This window comes from Ornithorhynchus anatinus, chromosome 5 (genome assembly GCF_004115215.2).
Source record: "Ornithorhynchus anatinus isolate Pmale09 chromosome 5, mOrnAna1.pri.v4, whole genome shotgun sequence".
NCBI lineage: Eukaryota > Metazoa > Chordata > Mammalia > Monotremata > Ornithorhynchidae > Ornithorhynchus > Ornithorhynchus anatinus.
The window spans coordinates 43,119,081-43,136,207 of NC_041732.1; the positions used below are offsets into that span (position 1 = coordinate 43,119,081).

A 17,127-nucleotide genomic window follows, 5' to 3' on the forward strand; every position below is an offset into this window, starting at 1 on the left:
ATTACAGAAAGAAAGGGGTGCACCTTACATTCCTCCCTCCCCTTTTACCTCACTCAGTCCTTTTTTTTTTTTTTTTTACTTACAAAGTTTTGGAGCAGTTTGGAGATTGGTTTCTGTGGTTTGTGGCTGAGATGCTGTCGTGGGCATTCTCACCTCAGGATCCAGGGTGGGTGGAGGGAAGGAGGGTGCAGGGGAGGGCAGCAAAGAAAAAGCGAATACACGGTTCTGCGGAGATGGCTGGCCTGAAGGCTCAGAGGGCACCAAGGAACTGTCCCCTGGCACTGTAACTTGAACCTTGGCTTCGGGATGGGCTCCTGGGATAGGTGAGGTTTGTCCCTCTGAAGGGGCCCAGGCTGCTGAGGCAGTGGGATCCATAGAAATGACAGGGTCCTGACCTATCCTCCCGGGGTCGAGGTGAGTAGGAGAGTCATACTCAAATATCTTGTCCACAAACACCCACTTGAGGCCGGCGATGCACAGGCAGAGGCTGACTAAGCAAGCCAGGATGGGAACGATGCAGATCTTCTCCGAGTTGAGGCAGCCTCTCAACCGCTCTGCCTCTAGACACACACAGCAAGGGACAGCGAGGCCCACTATCCCCTGGGCTCTCCGATCCTCCGACTGGGTCCCCGGCATGTCTTCAGTCGCCGCGAGCCCGTCGAGAGATGCATCTGGGCTCAGCTGTGTGGAGGGGCAGGGGAAACTCTCGGCTGCTATCTCAGCCATGTCTGAGGCATAAATCTCCATCGGCTCACCTCCGAGAGGCCTGGACTCACTCTTGGACCATTATCATGCAGAACCCCCCGGAACAAAATGATACAGCATCTTACAGGGTGAAATAATTAAGTAGTTCAAGTCCAAGACCATGATCAGAAAGAAGGGTGGAGGCAGAGGAAGAAGCAGGGGAAAAAAATAGAAAAAAGCTCCCCCTCTTCTAGCAACTAAGAAAAATATGGGTTTACCAATTATTTAACTTCTGTTTCTGGGCCACTCTTCCAGTCTTTTTCAATTATCTCTCAAGTCATCCCACCTCTCCCAGGGATTGGGAGGCAAAAAAACCCAAAAAGCCAACAAACAAAAACAAGCCCAAAAAGAAAAAAGGAAAAAAATATGTGCCAATTGTTGTTCAATTAAGTGAACCAGTAGCCCAGAGTGAAAGGCAGGTTTCTCACCTCTAGCATCTGAGGCTGGTGTCTGCTTAGATGAAGAAAACAACTGTCACGCAGGAGAAGCAAAAGCAAAAGCAGTAACAACGGCAACAGAAGCAGGAGCAGCAGGAGCAGCAGCAGATACAGCAGTGACAGTAGCAACAGCATCCTGTTGTGTTAAAGCGACGGCTGAAAGAGGCTGAATCATTACAGAGCAGCAGGTGCCTGCTCTCCGAGCATCCCTGCAAACAGTATCATTACAGGGAGATCTGAAAGGAAGAGCTGTGCCAGGAGGGCGGTAACTCCTTTCCCCACCCCCAACCCTGCTCTTCTTTGTCCTTCTTGAACACTCATTCACTTTCTTTCTCTCCTCTTCTTTTTTCCCAGTCTCTCTCTCTATATCTCTCTCCCCTTTTTTAGATGCACACTCTCATTTATTTTCCCACTCCTTCTGCTTTCCTAAACCTCCACCCATACACAAACACACAAACACACACACACACACACAGACACACACACACACTGACACACACACACGGCTGCTCTGTATACCCAGCAATACAGAACTGCCAGCGACTTCCTATTTTATCCAATTAGAAGGAATAAAAGCCATCAAATCAAAGGGAAGCAGGCAGGCAGCAATTTCTCCTAATTCCCACCCCCCCATACTTCCTCTATCCCTTAATCTCACCTCTCTGTCTCTCTTCCCTCCCTGCTTTCCTCTCTCTCACTCCTCTCTCCCTTGCTTTCCTTCTGTCCGACTTGCTCTCTTTCTTCTACTGTTAGGTCAGAAGAAGCCAGCAATCGATTCTAGCAATCTAACAAAGCTGAGATGGGGAGGGGATGTAGGTAGTAGGCTTATGGGTTGGACCTGAGGCTCAGCAAAGTCTGATATCTGATCCCTCCCCAGAGAAGTAGGCTTTTCAACTGCAATTTCTTCCTGCCTGCTGCCTGGAGATAGCACTCTTTCCTAGCACTTTAATATGTTTAATTCACTGAGAGCAGTATTGTTACCTGATTTTTGACCAGCAATAAAAAAAAATAATTCTAGTGATGGACAGCCATGTATTCAAGTTGTTAAGGAGACAAATGGCTAATATCGACTTTTGTTAATTCCCTTTTGAACAATGGAATACTTTGGAGCCTATGAAGAAAAAAAATCTTCAATCTTCCCCACCCTCATGTATGTGACACTCTTCTTCTGTGTATCTCCACTCCCTCCTCTCATCTCCACCCCCATCCAAAGACCCTCATCCCTCATCCAGAGCCTAATTAAAAAGAGACAGACTCAGGAAAAACAGCATTAAGGTAAAGAACTGCTTTTGATTTACTTAACTTACAGAAATGAAAGAGTTAAACATCTCCATCCTTAACCTGCTCCTATATGGGGGCTGACTGCAGGAATCTAACTTCTCTAGGTACTCTTACAAAACACTCATGTCCTTATGCACAGTGTTACAGAAAAAAGATGATTATTCACTATGAGAATCCTTATTTTGCAGGGGATTTGTTAACCTTCATCTTACTGTAATGCTGTGGTTTCTATTCTTATATTCATAATGTTAGGAAACAGAAGTAGTTAAATCTCCAAAAGCATGGAAGACCGTAATGGAAGACACAGGGTCTAATAGCTGTGATGGAGTCTTTGCTTTCCTTCATGTCAATGCAAACTTCCTAGGGTGTTATATGAACCCTTAATCCTCCAAATGGAGAGCCTGGAGATCCACAATGGCTTCTTAGGAACTGCTTTGTTTGGGGCAGGGGGCGGCGGGGTGGCCTGACATGATATACTGTTTTTGACCTAAAGTGCATCTTTGGCTCCCTAAGAGCAATAGTCTACAAAGATAGTTCCTGCACATAATTTGTTCCATATATCCCAATCTCTCTACCTTTTAAATATTTAAGGTATTTAAATGTCCACAAGATCAGAACAATTTCATTTTTCTAAATTAAGTTATTCTACCATAAATGATTCAAAGGATGCTGATACCAGAAATATGCTTGCAGTCCTATAATTTAAAAATGACCCAACTAATTTGCATAAATGTAACTGAAACACTGGCATTCTTACAGAGAAGTGGGTTACCCTTAAATTTACCTACGGTAGCTACCCTCTGTCTTGGAAAGTACTGCAATCTAATTTCAGTTTTCATGCAATTTTTGGTATTCATGTGAGGTATAAAAGTGAGAGCAAAACTTTTAAATATGGATAAGATTATTAACAGCCTATTCATTAAAGAAACATGCAGACCTTTAAAATGGGGAGACAAAAGGATTTTGATCACAAAAGCAATGATTGTAGATAGAATCTCTACAGTTGGATTTCTTTACAGTACTTTGTTTTCCTATATAGCAAGATTTATTGATTGCAGATGACCAGTTTTTGATCTTTTTATGGAACTCTCCCCCAATTTTTGCATCCCTAAAATACCAATGAACACCACTTTTTGCATAATACTCAATATCCCCCAAGTGCCTTAAGCACTGCACAAAACAGTCAAAACACAAAAACATCCTTTGAGGAGCTGACATTCCTAAGAAGCCAGACAGAAACTTTCTGAATCACTACGGACACCCTTATCTTCCGGTCCACCAATCAATAAAATCAGTCAATCGACTAATAGTAATAATAATAATTACGGTATTAGTGAAGCACTTACTATTTGTCAATTACTGTTCTAAGCACTGGCGTAGATATCAGTTAATCATGTTGGACACAGTCTCTGTCCCATGTGAGCCTCACAGTTTACATACACAGTAAGCGTTCAGTAAATACAATTGAATGAATATTGGTTGAACACTTACTGTGCACAGAACATTGTATTAAGCACTTGTGAGAGAACTTTACAATTGGCATACCTGATTCCTGCCCTCAAGGGGCATAATTGGTTATATCCTAAGAGAGTCCTGTTTCACAAGACAGAACCCCTCCCGGCCTAGGAGCCATGTCACTCCCTCCATGTGCTGTGGACATCTCACAATCACCTAACGAGAATGCTGATGCCCCTGCTGTCCAGCAATGAATGGATTTTCTGAGGATAGGAGGCGGGTGGCCCACCAGCCATTTAAAGAAATACCACGCATACAGCCCAGGGCCTGGGAACAGAGTAAAATGGCAGACGTGAAGCTGAGGCTTCTGGCAACTACAGTCAGCAGACAGCAGAGGCAGGAGGCAACCCCCACCTAAACACACTACCCTAGAACCCTTGTTCTGTGACTTTGTCTTATCCAGAGCCAGGTTCTAGATGATTCCAGTTAGGGAACTGGCCCAAAGCTCCTTTTGAAAGTAGAGACTGTATGGCTGCCAGGTTCACATTTGCCCAACATGACTTTTACACTTCACTGAGCTGTCAGAGCGGAACGGAGTGGTGGGCTGATAAAAGAATTAAGGGCATGAGGCACTTACCGTCTTGCCTTGTGCATGCCCACTGATGTCCCTGTAACACTTGGTGCATGACTATGAGAAAGATGTGACACAGTGCTCTCACACTGTGCCTAGGCAAGTTCCTGTGGGGGACAAGTGGCTAGGGCAATGGAAGATACCTCCTCATCCCCTCTGAGGATTTAAAGAGCCCATTTTCCCCTTAATTTAGGTGACAGAATTGAGCTCAATCACAGTGATTTGAATTTATATAATGCCTTTATGTACCAAAGTTCTAAAAGATCAATAATCAATCAATGGTAATTATTGAGTGCTTGCCATGTGCAGAGCATTGTATTAAGCACTTGGCAGAATACAACAGAGTTGGGGGGGCACATTCCTTACCCAGAATGAGCTAATAATAAATATTAGCCCAGAATGAGCTAATAATAAATATTATTATGGTTGTTTATCAAGTGCTTAAGTTTCAAGCACAGAACTAAACATTGGTGTATATGGTAATCAGGTTGGACATAATCCCATATAACAAATGGGGCCAATCCAAGTAAGGAGTAGGATTTCATCCTCATTTTACTGATGAGAAAACTGAAGCACGGAGAAATTAAGTGACTTACCAAAAGACACACAGCAGGCAGGTGGCAAAATCGGGATTAGAACCCAGGTCATCTGACTTCCAGGCTTGTGCTCTTTCCACAAGACCACATTGCCTAGGCCATATTATATAACCTCCCAACATCACTATGGCAAAAGGGCAGGTAATTTCACAATAATCCATAGGGATTAAGTGACTTGCACAGAGCCATGAAGAAGGTTGATGGCAAAGCATGAACTTGAACCAGAGCCTCTTGCATTCCAGTTCTACCTTATTAATAATAATAATAATGTTGGTATTTGTTAAGCTCTTACTATGTGCAGAGCACTGTTCTAAGCGCTGGGGGAGACACAGGGGAATCAGGTTGTCCCACGTGGGGCTCACAGTCTTCATCCCCATTTTACAGATGAGGAAACTGAGGCACAGAGAAGTTAAGTGACTTGCCCATAGTCACACAGCTGACAAGTGGCAGAGCTGGGATTCGAACTCATGACCTCTGACTCCAAAGCCCACGCTCTTTCCACTGAGCCACGCTGCTTCTCTGAGTTACTTTCCACTAGAGTTACAATACTGCCACTACAAGCAGTCACTGTCCTCATGACCCTGTCCACAGCATCAACCCAAGACACTATAGGCCTGGGGGACAGAGGGATAGGAGGGGGAAGAGGGGGAAGGAGGGAGGGAGAGTCTCTTTATCTGTTTTACAAAACTCAAAGTTAACCAAAATGTGCAAGGCTGTATGTGATTGAATATTTATTATTTATGTAGAACTATAACGGGAGAGGGAGGGACTGAGGGCAAGACACCAAAGTGTGTTTAGCTACCTTAATGTAGTTTTTAAACCATTCTGAATGCACTGGTTTTCAAATAAAAGCTTGAAAACATTGCCTAATAATTTTTTTTAAGTATTTGGGATCCAGCCTAGGACATTATTCTATTATCTTTATAGGACTTGAATCAAGTGGGATATCATCAGGTCCCATTTATTTAAGTCATCTGTTCAATGCGATTTACTGAGTGCCTACTCTGTGCTGAGCGTTGCACTTCTCAGAGGTGTCTGTTTCAATGTCTGTCTCCCCCACCAGACTGTAATCTCCTTGTGGACAGGGAATGTGTCTCCTAACTTTCATGTGTTGTACTCCCAAGTGTTTAGTACAGTCCTCAGCACACAGTAAGAATCCAGTAAATAGCTGTGGGACTGTGGGTAGTTGCATTAGGTGTGTCAGCACCATTTGAGGAAATCAATCAATGACATTTATTGAGCACTTACTGTGGGCAGAACACTGTCATTAGCACTAGGGAGAGTATTATATACAGACTAGGTAAACACATTCTCTAGAAGAGGTTAGGCAGATTGGTAAGGAGGCAAATAAGTGGTCTATATCTCTGTTATGACTTCCATCATCCATGTGTACCCAGGTGCCTTTGAGCCACTGGAGTCAATGAGGGGGCCCTGTTACATCTTCATAAAATAATATATAAGTAGCTCTGGGTTTAGGAAAAAATGCCAAATCTCCATTTTCCAACTGATTTACTGTATATTCATTTGGTTGTACTTCACTTTTCTTTCCAAATCTCTTGTCCCTATGTAGAGTTGGCACTCCTAAAAATGTTCTTACTGTATAGAAGCTAGTTGCAACCTGCAATAGATGCAGGGAGGACAGAGAAAGTGGTCTGAAGAATCGATGCAGCATAAGCTTAAGCAACGTGGTGCAGCTGTTGACTTTTGGCAGGTACACTGGCACTGGAGGGGTGGGGACCCACAGGGATGGCTCTACTAGACCAGCGGATCTAGGCAGAGAGTAACGCTAAAGAGCAGATCTGAAAACAGTGCCACTCTCTACCACTGGTACATGCAGCAACTCAGCCTCAGCATGGAGGGAATGCCATGCCTAATTTTGTTGTCACACCCACATTGGGGTTGGGACAACTGGGTTCTAAATCTAACATCTCCATTTATTTGTTGGAGGACTATATATAATTCTGGAAACCTCTCTAGACTTAGCTATGAATAGTGAATGTATTAATATCTACTTCTTTACCCTTTATAGGAAATATGTGAAGGTAAATTGAGATAGCATCCACAAGCTTAGTTTAATCCTTGGCTCTTCACTCTTTTTCAACTTTCACGTTCATTTTGTCACTAAGTCCTGTCGATTTTTCCTCCAGGTATTTCCAGGATCCTTCCCCTCCTCACTGGTCAAATGGCTACTCTGGTCCAGGCATTTGTCCTGTGCTCATTAGGCTACTGTATTTTGCCTTCTCACTTCTCTCCTTGCCTCCAGTATCTCCTCTCTCATAATCACATCTCACTGCTGCCCAGATAGCTGTTTCTAAAATGGCATTCTGCACACCTCTCTCCACTCCTCAAAAACCATCAAAAGTTCCCCATCCCTTTCCACATTGAACAGAAATTACTGACCAAAGGCTTTAAATGCTCACCCTATCAGTTTTCTTTCTCCTGTTACACTCTTTTCCAACCCTTCATTGCCCCCAAACTCATATATTTAGAATACCTTGTTCTTGACCCTTCCCACCTTCAGTCAATCAATGATATATATCGAATGCTTACCATGTGCAGAGCACTGTACTAAGCACTTGGCTTCCAAGATGCTTTCCCAAATTAATGTTTCTTATTCTCCTCATCAAATACCCTCCCCCCTACTATCCCATCACTTGTGTACTCACAATCGACCATTGCACTTTTGTAAAGATCAATTTGCTTATCCATCTTTCTGAACTCTTCCATTGGTAAATTATATTGTGTTTGTCACCAACCACTAGATTATATACTCCTTAAGGGAAGGCATCACATCTTTTACCTCTACTACACTTTCCCAAGCACTTAGTAGTGTCCTGAAAACAAAAAACTATATAAATAAATATTCTATCACATTAATCAGTTACACTTGTCTGCTATAAGATCTTGGGCAAGCCACTTAGCTTCTCTGTGCCTCAGTTACCTCATCTGAAAATGGGGGTGAAAACTAGCAGCCCCAAGTGGGAAAACCTGATTACCTTGTATTTATCCCATTGCTTAGAACAGTGCTTGGCAGATAGTAAGTGCTTAACAAATACCATAATTATTATTACATGTAAACAATTGGTTAACAGATTTATTATGTGAAGACACTATGAAAATCCAAGATATACAAAATATTACTGGTTTATTGTTATAAACTGTCAGGGCTCAGGTGTTTTTAGATTTGAAACCAGAAACATATAAAAGTACTATTTTGGTTTTGTGAGTGGAATTCATGGTGTGTTAGAGTCTTCATCTAGAACTCTAATTAAGATGCAGTCAAAATGGCCTCAACATTGGGGTTATAGAGAATAATTTCCCTTCATTTGTAGATTTCAACTGCATAAATATGTTCTCAGTCAGACCAATCTCAACTTTTCTTTCCTCAGAAATAATTTAAGACACTAAATCAACTGCAGTATTGACTGTTCTCATTCTGCAGTGAGGCCCAATTTCAAGATGGCCATTATATTTAGGCACAACTTGTTCTTATGAACCTCTGATTCATTTTACTCAAGATTTGTAAATTATATCCAAGCTAGAGATGTGAAGATTAAATACAGTTGTAAGAAGCAGTGTGGCTTAATGGATAGAGCACGGTCCTGGGAGTCAGAGTTCCTGGGTTCTAATCTTGGCTCTGGCATTTTCCTGCTGTGTAACCTTGGGCAAATTACTTAACTTCTTTGGGCCTCAGTTTCCTCATATGTATAATGAGGATTCAATACCTATTTCCCCTATTACTTATATTGTGAGTCCCAAAGGAACAGGGACTATATGTGGCCTGATTACATTGTATCTACCTCAGTGCTAAGTACAGAGCTTGGCACATAGTATTTAATAGATACCATTATTATTATAAATACTATTGTTGCTGTTACTGAATGTCCAATTACTCATATTTTGGAAAGGATTAATTATATCTGAAACAATCTGTTCTATCCTCATTCCCCTCCACATTTTATGCAGTACAGGGTAAAATAAGGTCACCATTATAAATTGTTTTATGTGACTAAAAAAAATCATCTTTTTTCCATTTACTTGAAGATATTAATTCTCTGTCTCTCTCTCCATCTCTCAGTTTTATGAAGAGGAAAAAATAGCCCAGGAAGTCTGGAAAAATACATGCTGACCACTGTTTTTCAGGTTGGTAAGAAGGATTGGAAGGGAAGGAAAAGGAATATGGAGGAGTGTGATCAGTTGAGTCTATTCACAGGATTAGATTAGATGGATTATTCACTCCATCCCCTTAGCTATAACAGACCTAAAGTCTAATGCCTTGATAACATAGGAACATGAGAACTAGTCTGAACTCAGGATTGACCTTCCTTCTCTGCCTCTGTTGAGCAACACTTTCCTGAGGGAATTTCATATAAACACTAATCAGCTATACAGCTAACAAGAGTTGAAAAAAATGGAGAAAAAAAAGGGAAATGGATTGCTTTGACCTAAAATTGCTGCTGACAATAATTAAGCAATGGGATTGATGAATATTGCAACAGCCAATTGCAAGAACACAATAGGAAAAGCTTTAGAAAACTCGTGGTTGCAATTAGCTTAACTCTTCAATTTCATGGGTAAAGGGATACTCCCTAAGCATGTGGAATGTTGCCTTAATATTAAAATAAGAAGATCTTCATATGCAGTGCTCATTTGAGGCAATTGTTTCTAGGCTTGGAGCAGTCAAAAAGATATATTCTTGAGTTTACTGTTTTTTAATGCAGCCTCTGTTCCAGGCTTGGCTGTCTCTCTCTGGAGAAAAAGAATGTGAAGATTCCATTTTTAAAGTACCACCTCATCTTCTACAAAATTTCAAATGTTGATGCAGCAACTTGCCTTTGGCAATGTAATTTTCAATTAATTGTGAATTCTGGACTGGAATTGATGATGTAGTATTTTATCTCAGGGAACTCTCAGAGCATGAACCTGAATTATTGTGAAGATTTTTGTTTCAAGAAAGGTTTATAAAGATCAGTGTAAAGGCACTACTTTCAGCTTACATTCAGTGTCCTGCATAAACAGCAGTGACTATAAGCTCTCCTTTTAGATTGCCCAGAGATTTATATTCAAGACAAATCTTGATTCACACTGATCTATAGGAACTAGATGTAAAGTAAGTAAACAAGATGAAGAGCTTCCTGCTATGTGTGGTTAAACACTGAAGCATACTCCAAGAGAAGAAGGCCAAGGCAGCTCCATTTTTAGGGTCCTTAAAGAATTAGAGCAGCATCCACTTGACTAGTAAATTTGGTACAACCCTCCTGAAGGCAGAAGAGAATTCTAGTTGTCTGGAGCCCAGGTGCATCAATGGCAGAGCACTGTGTTAAGTTCTTGGAAGAGTATATTACAACAGTAGGCATGATCCTTGCCCACAAGTAGCTTAGAGTCTAGACAGAGAGACAGACATTAACATAAACAAATATTAAGGCTCTCATGTGAAACTCCTCATGTAAATTCATCCTCTAGACTGAAAGCTCAACCTTTTGATTATAAGCTTGTCCTCTAGACTGTAAACTCATTGTAGGCAGGGAATGTTTCTGATTATTGTTATAGTGTAATCTCCCAAGAGCTTAGTACAGTGTTCTGCACACAGTAAGTACTCGATAAATATGATTGAATGAATTTATATTTAACCTCTCAACCCCAGGTCACAACAACAACCTGGTCCTGAAGAAGTAATGAGGCAGGTGAAGATTTAGAGACTGGGCTTGGTAAGGTTTCAGGTTATAAAGGTTAGAAATGCAGTCTCCCTAAATACAAAAAAAACAGTTTAATCTATGCTGGAAATACAGACAAGAGGAAACACCTGGATGGGAAAGACCTGCACTGCAGAAGCAAAAAACATACCAGAGCCCTCAAGAAGACATCTAGATCAATCCTGTGATTACGGGCAAGACAGTAGATAAATCACCCTGAAGGAGTGCATCCACCTCATCATTCTTTTGGCTTCGTAGAGTTATAGTTTGTATAGTGGTTCTCCTAGAGAAGGTAGTGTTTCACAGGTGGCATCCTTAAAAGAAGAACTGCATCCCTCTTGAGCAGAAATCTTTCACCAACTACCAGTGAAGGATTTGGTTCCTTTCATTAGCAATAAGTAGTAAAAGTATTTTTTAACCACCTACAGTTTGCACAACAGTATACCAAGTACCAGGAAAAACAATATACAAGTAATAAATAGACAAGGTCTGTGGACTCTAAGGGGTTCATAATCTAAGAATACTAACTCTAATCAATAAATGGTATGGATTAATTGATATATGCTCCCCTAATACACTATGGTGAGACTTGTAAATTTGGGATATTATGAGTTAACAAAACCATCTCAGGTTTGTAGGTGTTTTTTTTTTAATTTAACTTGTATCTGGCCACTTTTTCCCAAGGCACAGAATAATGAGAATGTGCACATCTGGAAAGACCTGGTCTTTCCTGACAGTAAGTCCTGACATTAAGGAAACAGACTGTTAACTGTGATACTGATCATAATGGAAATACATAGCATGACCTAGGAGTCAGAGAACCTGGGTTTTAATCCCAGCTCTGTCACTTGTCTGCTGTGTGACCTTGGGCAAGTCACTTCACTTATCTGTGCCTCATTTACTTCAATCTGTAAAAAATGGTATTAAAACTGTGAGCGCCATGTGGGATGGGGATTCTATCCAACCTGATTAGCTTGTTCTACCTCAGGGCTTATTACAGTGCCTGGCACATAGTAAGGACTTAACAAATACTATTCAAAATTACAAATACAAATGCTGCAAACACCCACAAAATAAAAACTATGAGCTGGGAAAACTCAGGGGAATAAATCAGCTGAAAATTTTTCTCATTTTTGAAAATTGACCCAATTCCCAAGGTTGAGAAAACTATAGACAGAAGAAACTCCAACAAAGGAAAAATCTTAAAATCTTATACTTTTTTTAAACCTAAATTCAACCCTTTCATTACTGATCACCCAAAGAAATAAATCAGCTGAACCTTCCATGAAAAAGAAAAATTGAAGAATATGAGCAACTTTCAGATCTGATTTTCCATTTTTAGATTAACAGATTAAAACTGCTATACACTTGTTGTGGATAAAATCAGAAGGCAGAAGCACCTGCCACTCCAAAAAATACTAGGCTGATAACTTGCTGCTCTTGGATGAAAGAAATCCTTCCCAAACTGCTCTGCAACAGCTCTGTTTATATTACTGGGAAAAAAAAGCCTGTCTGCTTTTAAATTCTCCTTACTAACAATATTTTAAGTTTGTATTGCCTTAAACATAATTCTTCACTACATTGGTCACCAACACCCAATGCTACAAGCAGGTTTTTTTTCCTCAAAATGGCAGGGCAGGAGATAAATGAGATTTGGTTTCTCCAAAAAATACAGGTGTTTTTCAACAAGAAAATTTCTTAGTTTGAAATCCAAATTTTTTTCTCAATTGGACAAGTTTATAATCTTTTGCAAAATTGTCCACTGTTTTATTGTATAAGATAATAATGACATGTTAATATAAACATTTTTTAACCAATCAAGAGCATTTATTGAGTGCTTCTTGTGTGCACAGCACCTAAGATTTGGGAGACTACAATAGCACTAGCAAACATAATTACTGTCATCAAAGCATTTGCATTTGTCTTGGTTTTCACACATGGATGTAAACTGTTCCTTTTGACCCTTCAATACTTCTTCTAAGTGAAAATCCAACATTTATATCCTCTCCTTATCCCTGGAACTTTCAAGTTCATATCTCAACCCTCTTGTGTGTCAGATTTTTTCAGAATTTTGGTCATAAACAGGCCCAGTATCTTCTTCAATAATTAAGAGACAGATCAGAGAAAAATATGGCATTATTCACCAAAGTGAAGCTGGGCATAATTCTGAGCCAATAAGTTTCTAGCTAAGATAGCTTCACTCATCAGATTTAGAATCACTGTTGAAATGATGCAGAGCTGAATGGGAAAAATTTATTAGTAAAAGATGCTTTAATAGAAGAAAGAAGCTTCATCAGATGAAAGAAACAAAGGGTTAGGAGTCAGGGTTCTAACACCAACTCTGCCACTTGCATGCTCCGTAACCTTGGACAGGTCAGTTAATTATGTGCCTCAGTCTCCTCAACTGTAAAATGGGGATTTCAAAACTTGTTCTCCCCTCTACTTAGTCTGTGAGCCCCAATTTAATATATAGGGACAGTGTCTGATCTGATTAATTTGTTACTCTCATAGCAGTTGGAACACCGCTTGACACATAGCTTGTGCTTAACCAATACCATGAGTATTATTGATTATTATTATTTTGCTAAATTTTGGAAAGAAAATTTGGACAACAAAATTGGCCAAGTAAGTCCCAAAGTATGCCCTTAGAAAAAATCAGGTTTTGCCATGTGATCCAGGGCCATGGAATCCCTTTTTTAGTTGCTGAGGATTTATAAGAACCTACCAATTAAAAAGCAATGCCCTACTCTCCTGCCTGTAAACGTAACCCTTTGTCCTCTGCTTCTGCACTTTCTCTAAGAGGGTAGTCAATTATATATCATTTGTCACAGCTGCTATTGACCCAAGGGATTAAATAGGACACAGTATTGTTCCAAGCTATACTGCTGTCAATTTTAAATGTCTTCACAATAACCCATCAGCTTCCAGTAAATAATAAAAAAATCAATTTATGCATGTGGATACTTTTACATCAATATTCACATTTGTTTTTTCAGGAACAAAGGTGAATTTTACCAACCACAGCAAAGATGTGTTTAATGGACGTCATCATTTAATGACAACAGTGAAGTGGTCACATCAAGTACTAAGTAGCAGCACAAGAATGTGAACATCATCTCAGGTTCACTGGGTTCCCCTCTCCTACATTAATTTTCCAACTCTTTGGCTATTTAGGGGACTAGCTGTAAAATGCTGATTAAATTTTAAGATACTCTTCTACCTTCTTTATCTCCCAGTACTCCTCTCAGTTATTTAGGTGTCTGTCTCCCTTCCTAAACTGCAAGCTGAGGGCAGAGATTGTGTCTATTAACTTTATTGTACAGTCTTAAGCATTTAGTGTGATGCTCTGCACCGAGTAAGGGTCTATTAAATACTACTGAGAAAATTTAAAAAAAACTAACAAAACAAAACATTGCAGGTGTCAGGCCTGATTTTAGGCCCTTCCTCCACCTCTATTTTTCCCTTATTTCCCTGGTATCCTGCTTATGAGATATACTAAGCTTTACAATTGTTTGGAGAAATTTGTACTTTATTCAGATTCACTGACTCAGTTGGGATAAGAAAAGAGGTCTTCTTTCTTGGCATTAAGAAGAGAGAGGGAAGCATGTTTGGACTGCTTACCACATCCTCATCCTGGGCATATTCAATAAATGGACAAACGATCGTGTAGCACTGCAGTATTAAAGTCTCTAATCTGATGAGTGAGCTTCTCCACTGCCTGATTTCCCAAACCTTGAACATCTTGCTCATTATACATATATATTATAAAAGAATTAAATATTTATGATGCAGCACAAAGCCCTTTAAAAGCATCTGTGTTTAACTAAATCACGTCATTGGCAGCAAGGCTAAATAGGGGCATTTTAAAATAAGAAGAAAAGTAATTTACAGTTGAGATGAAGAAGAAAAAAGGGATAGGTATATGAGTTAATGCTCAAGTAATAGTGAATATAAGATGTGAATATACACACTGCAGGTGGTTGGGATGGACAAATGCTTAAAGGGTGTAGATGTTCTTAAATGGCAGTTATGGAGGTAAGATTAGAGATTAATTTGGAACGATCTCTCGGGGAAGATGTGATTTTTAGAAGGGCTGTGAAGACAGGGAGAAGGGTGATCTGTTGACTTTGAAGTTAAAGGACAGCAGGGGGAAGGGTCAGAAGGAAAAGTACAAACAAGAGGATGGGGATGGGAAAGATGAGAACAAGGCACAAGTGTATAGGCTAGATTGAGAGGAATGAAGAGTGCAAACTGGGGAGCAGGGGGAGAAGAAAGTGGATAGATTGGAGGGAGAGAGCTTACTGAATGCCTTAAAGCCAATGACTAGGAATTTCTGCCTGATGAGGTGCAGAATGGGTAACCACTGGAACCAATGGGAAGGTCCTCTGTCCCATTCTCCATACAAATCCCTACAGAGTCACAGAGGAAAGGGATGTGAATGAGAGAAGATGAAGACTAGGAGGCTAAAATCAACCTTCATTACCAAATCTACTTCAATGATCAAAACCATAGGAAAAGTTTCCTGAGCTGCATAAACCACATGGGATGTTAAGCAACAATAGAAAAAGAGGGCTATAATAAAATACGGAATATAATTTTTATAGAAGCCTAAATATTCACAGATTTCTTTTCTCTAAGTGAAAAAGTTAAGCTCTTTTTCACCACATCAAAAATACAGTCAACTCTATCATTGGAGATACAAAGTTTCCCCTAAATGTGGCAGCCATATATGCCTATTTCTATAGGATTTAAGCTACATGTCTAGGGCTTAGCACAGATAATTTGTCATTGTCAACATTGGCCTGGACTTCAGAGTTTGAGAAAAGGAGGTTAATATCTCTCAACAGCTTCAGCTCACCCTTACAGCCCACAGACCAATTACCCAAATTGCAAAATGATTGTACTAGGCTCCTAGTAACTGCTCTATCTATTCTTCTCAGTGGCTTTCCTCAGTACAGCCTAGGGATAAAAATAATCAAAGTGAAAGAAAGAAAACATTCTGTATTGCAGATTGTAATTTTCTGCAGTAAGCCAAGCAATAAAATAATAACTTCTAGCAACACAAACTTCAAAAGACCTCAAATGCAAAAAGACCTATTTCCACTCAGGAACGATATAGTCCTGCATAAATATTTTGCCTCCAGGGCTGAAATTAAGTCTATAGAATCTAAAATGAGGCTTTTCATTTCATTATGTTGTGATCCAGTAAACTAATCCATCTCATGGTATGGGCTTTAAATAACAGAATCCAAATCTTGACTGCCTCTTGCCAAATATATATTATGGACAACATAATTGAGACAAGTGCGCAGTATAATTTTGCCTAACAGCAATAACGAGAGAGGTCTGGGTATTCCAACCACCAAGGCGCAGTAGGGAGATTTGATATTTCAGTCTGAATTCTTCATCCAAGGATGATGCAGATCAGTCTTGGCATACTATGAAAAAGTTAGTATACTTAAGAGAAATTAAAAAGGCTTCAGGCAAAGTGCGGCTGAAAGAGGGTTTTGAGTTTGTTCTGTGATTTTTTTCTTTTGTGCTGACAACCATACCCATTTTCTGACATTTAATTTTTAGCTTAAAGCCTTACATAGAATGCTTTTCCTTTTGCCCTCTCCCATGCTTCTTGAATGTAGAAGGCACCATTTCTAGTCAAAATCCGGGGCAGCTATTGAAATTTCAAGGCCAGAATCAGTTTAGCCAGTCCTGTCACTCACATGAATGACAGGCTTGTTATCAGGGATGACAGGAAAAATGTTTGGGAGGAAGGTGAGACAATTGTGCCCACCAGGAAAATATGTTCAGCTCTATCTATTTCTCTGTGTGTAGCTTTGTCAAAGATCCACTTGGAAAATGTTTTCTTCTGATAGCACTTTGTTTGGACAAGTGATAGAGAAAGAATACTGGGATTTCATTCTGGAATGGGGCATGCAGACACCAGAGCCTTTTTTTGATAATTATGGGCAGGGAAAAATGACCTTTTTATGGTATTTGTTAAGTGCTTGATAGATAAAAGCCAATCAGATTGAACACAGTCTATGTCCCACATGGTGCTCAGAGTCTTAATACCTATTTTACAGATGAAGAAACTGAGAAATTAAGTGACTCGTCCAAGGTCATACAGCAGACAAGTGGTAGAGCCAGAATAAGAAGCCAGGTCCTTCTCACTCCCAGGCTCGTGGGTCTATCCATTAGGCCAGGCTGCTTGTCATCTAGGATGCTTCTGCCTCTCACCTAAATTTCCAGCATAACCACCAAAGCCAGAGTTATAGTTTATGTTGTAGATATGA

The 17,127-nt window shown here is 40.1% G+C and overlaps 1 protein-coding gene across 9 annotated transcripts in view; it reads right to left on the reverse strand.

Annotated features, from left to right (window-relative positions):
* NRG1 (neuregulin 1) overlaps positions 1-17,127 on the reverse strand; it is a 1,057,599-nt gene that overhangs the window by 127,495 nt on the left and 912,977 nt on the right. For 5 of the 9 annotated variants that reach the window (XM_003428417.4, XM_029065521.2, XM_001508459.5 and 2 more), the window contains exon 1: positions 84-1,456. The exons of the other annotated variants lie outside the window; for them this stretch is intronic. In XM_003428417.4, coding sequence (XP_003428465.2) covers positions 84-747 — 664 coding nt within the window. In that variant the 5' untranslated portion in view covers positions 748-1,456. Of the gene's footprint in view, positions 1-83; positions 1,457-17,127 lie in introns of those variants that run through there. 9 annotated transcript variants of the gene reach the window in all.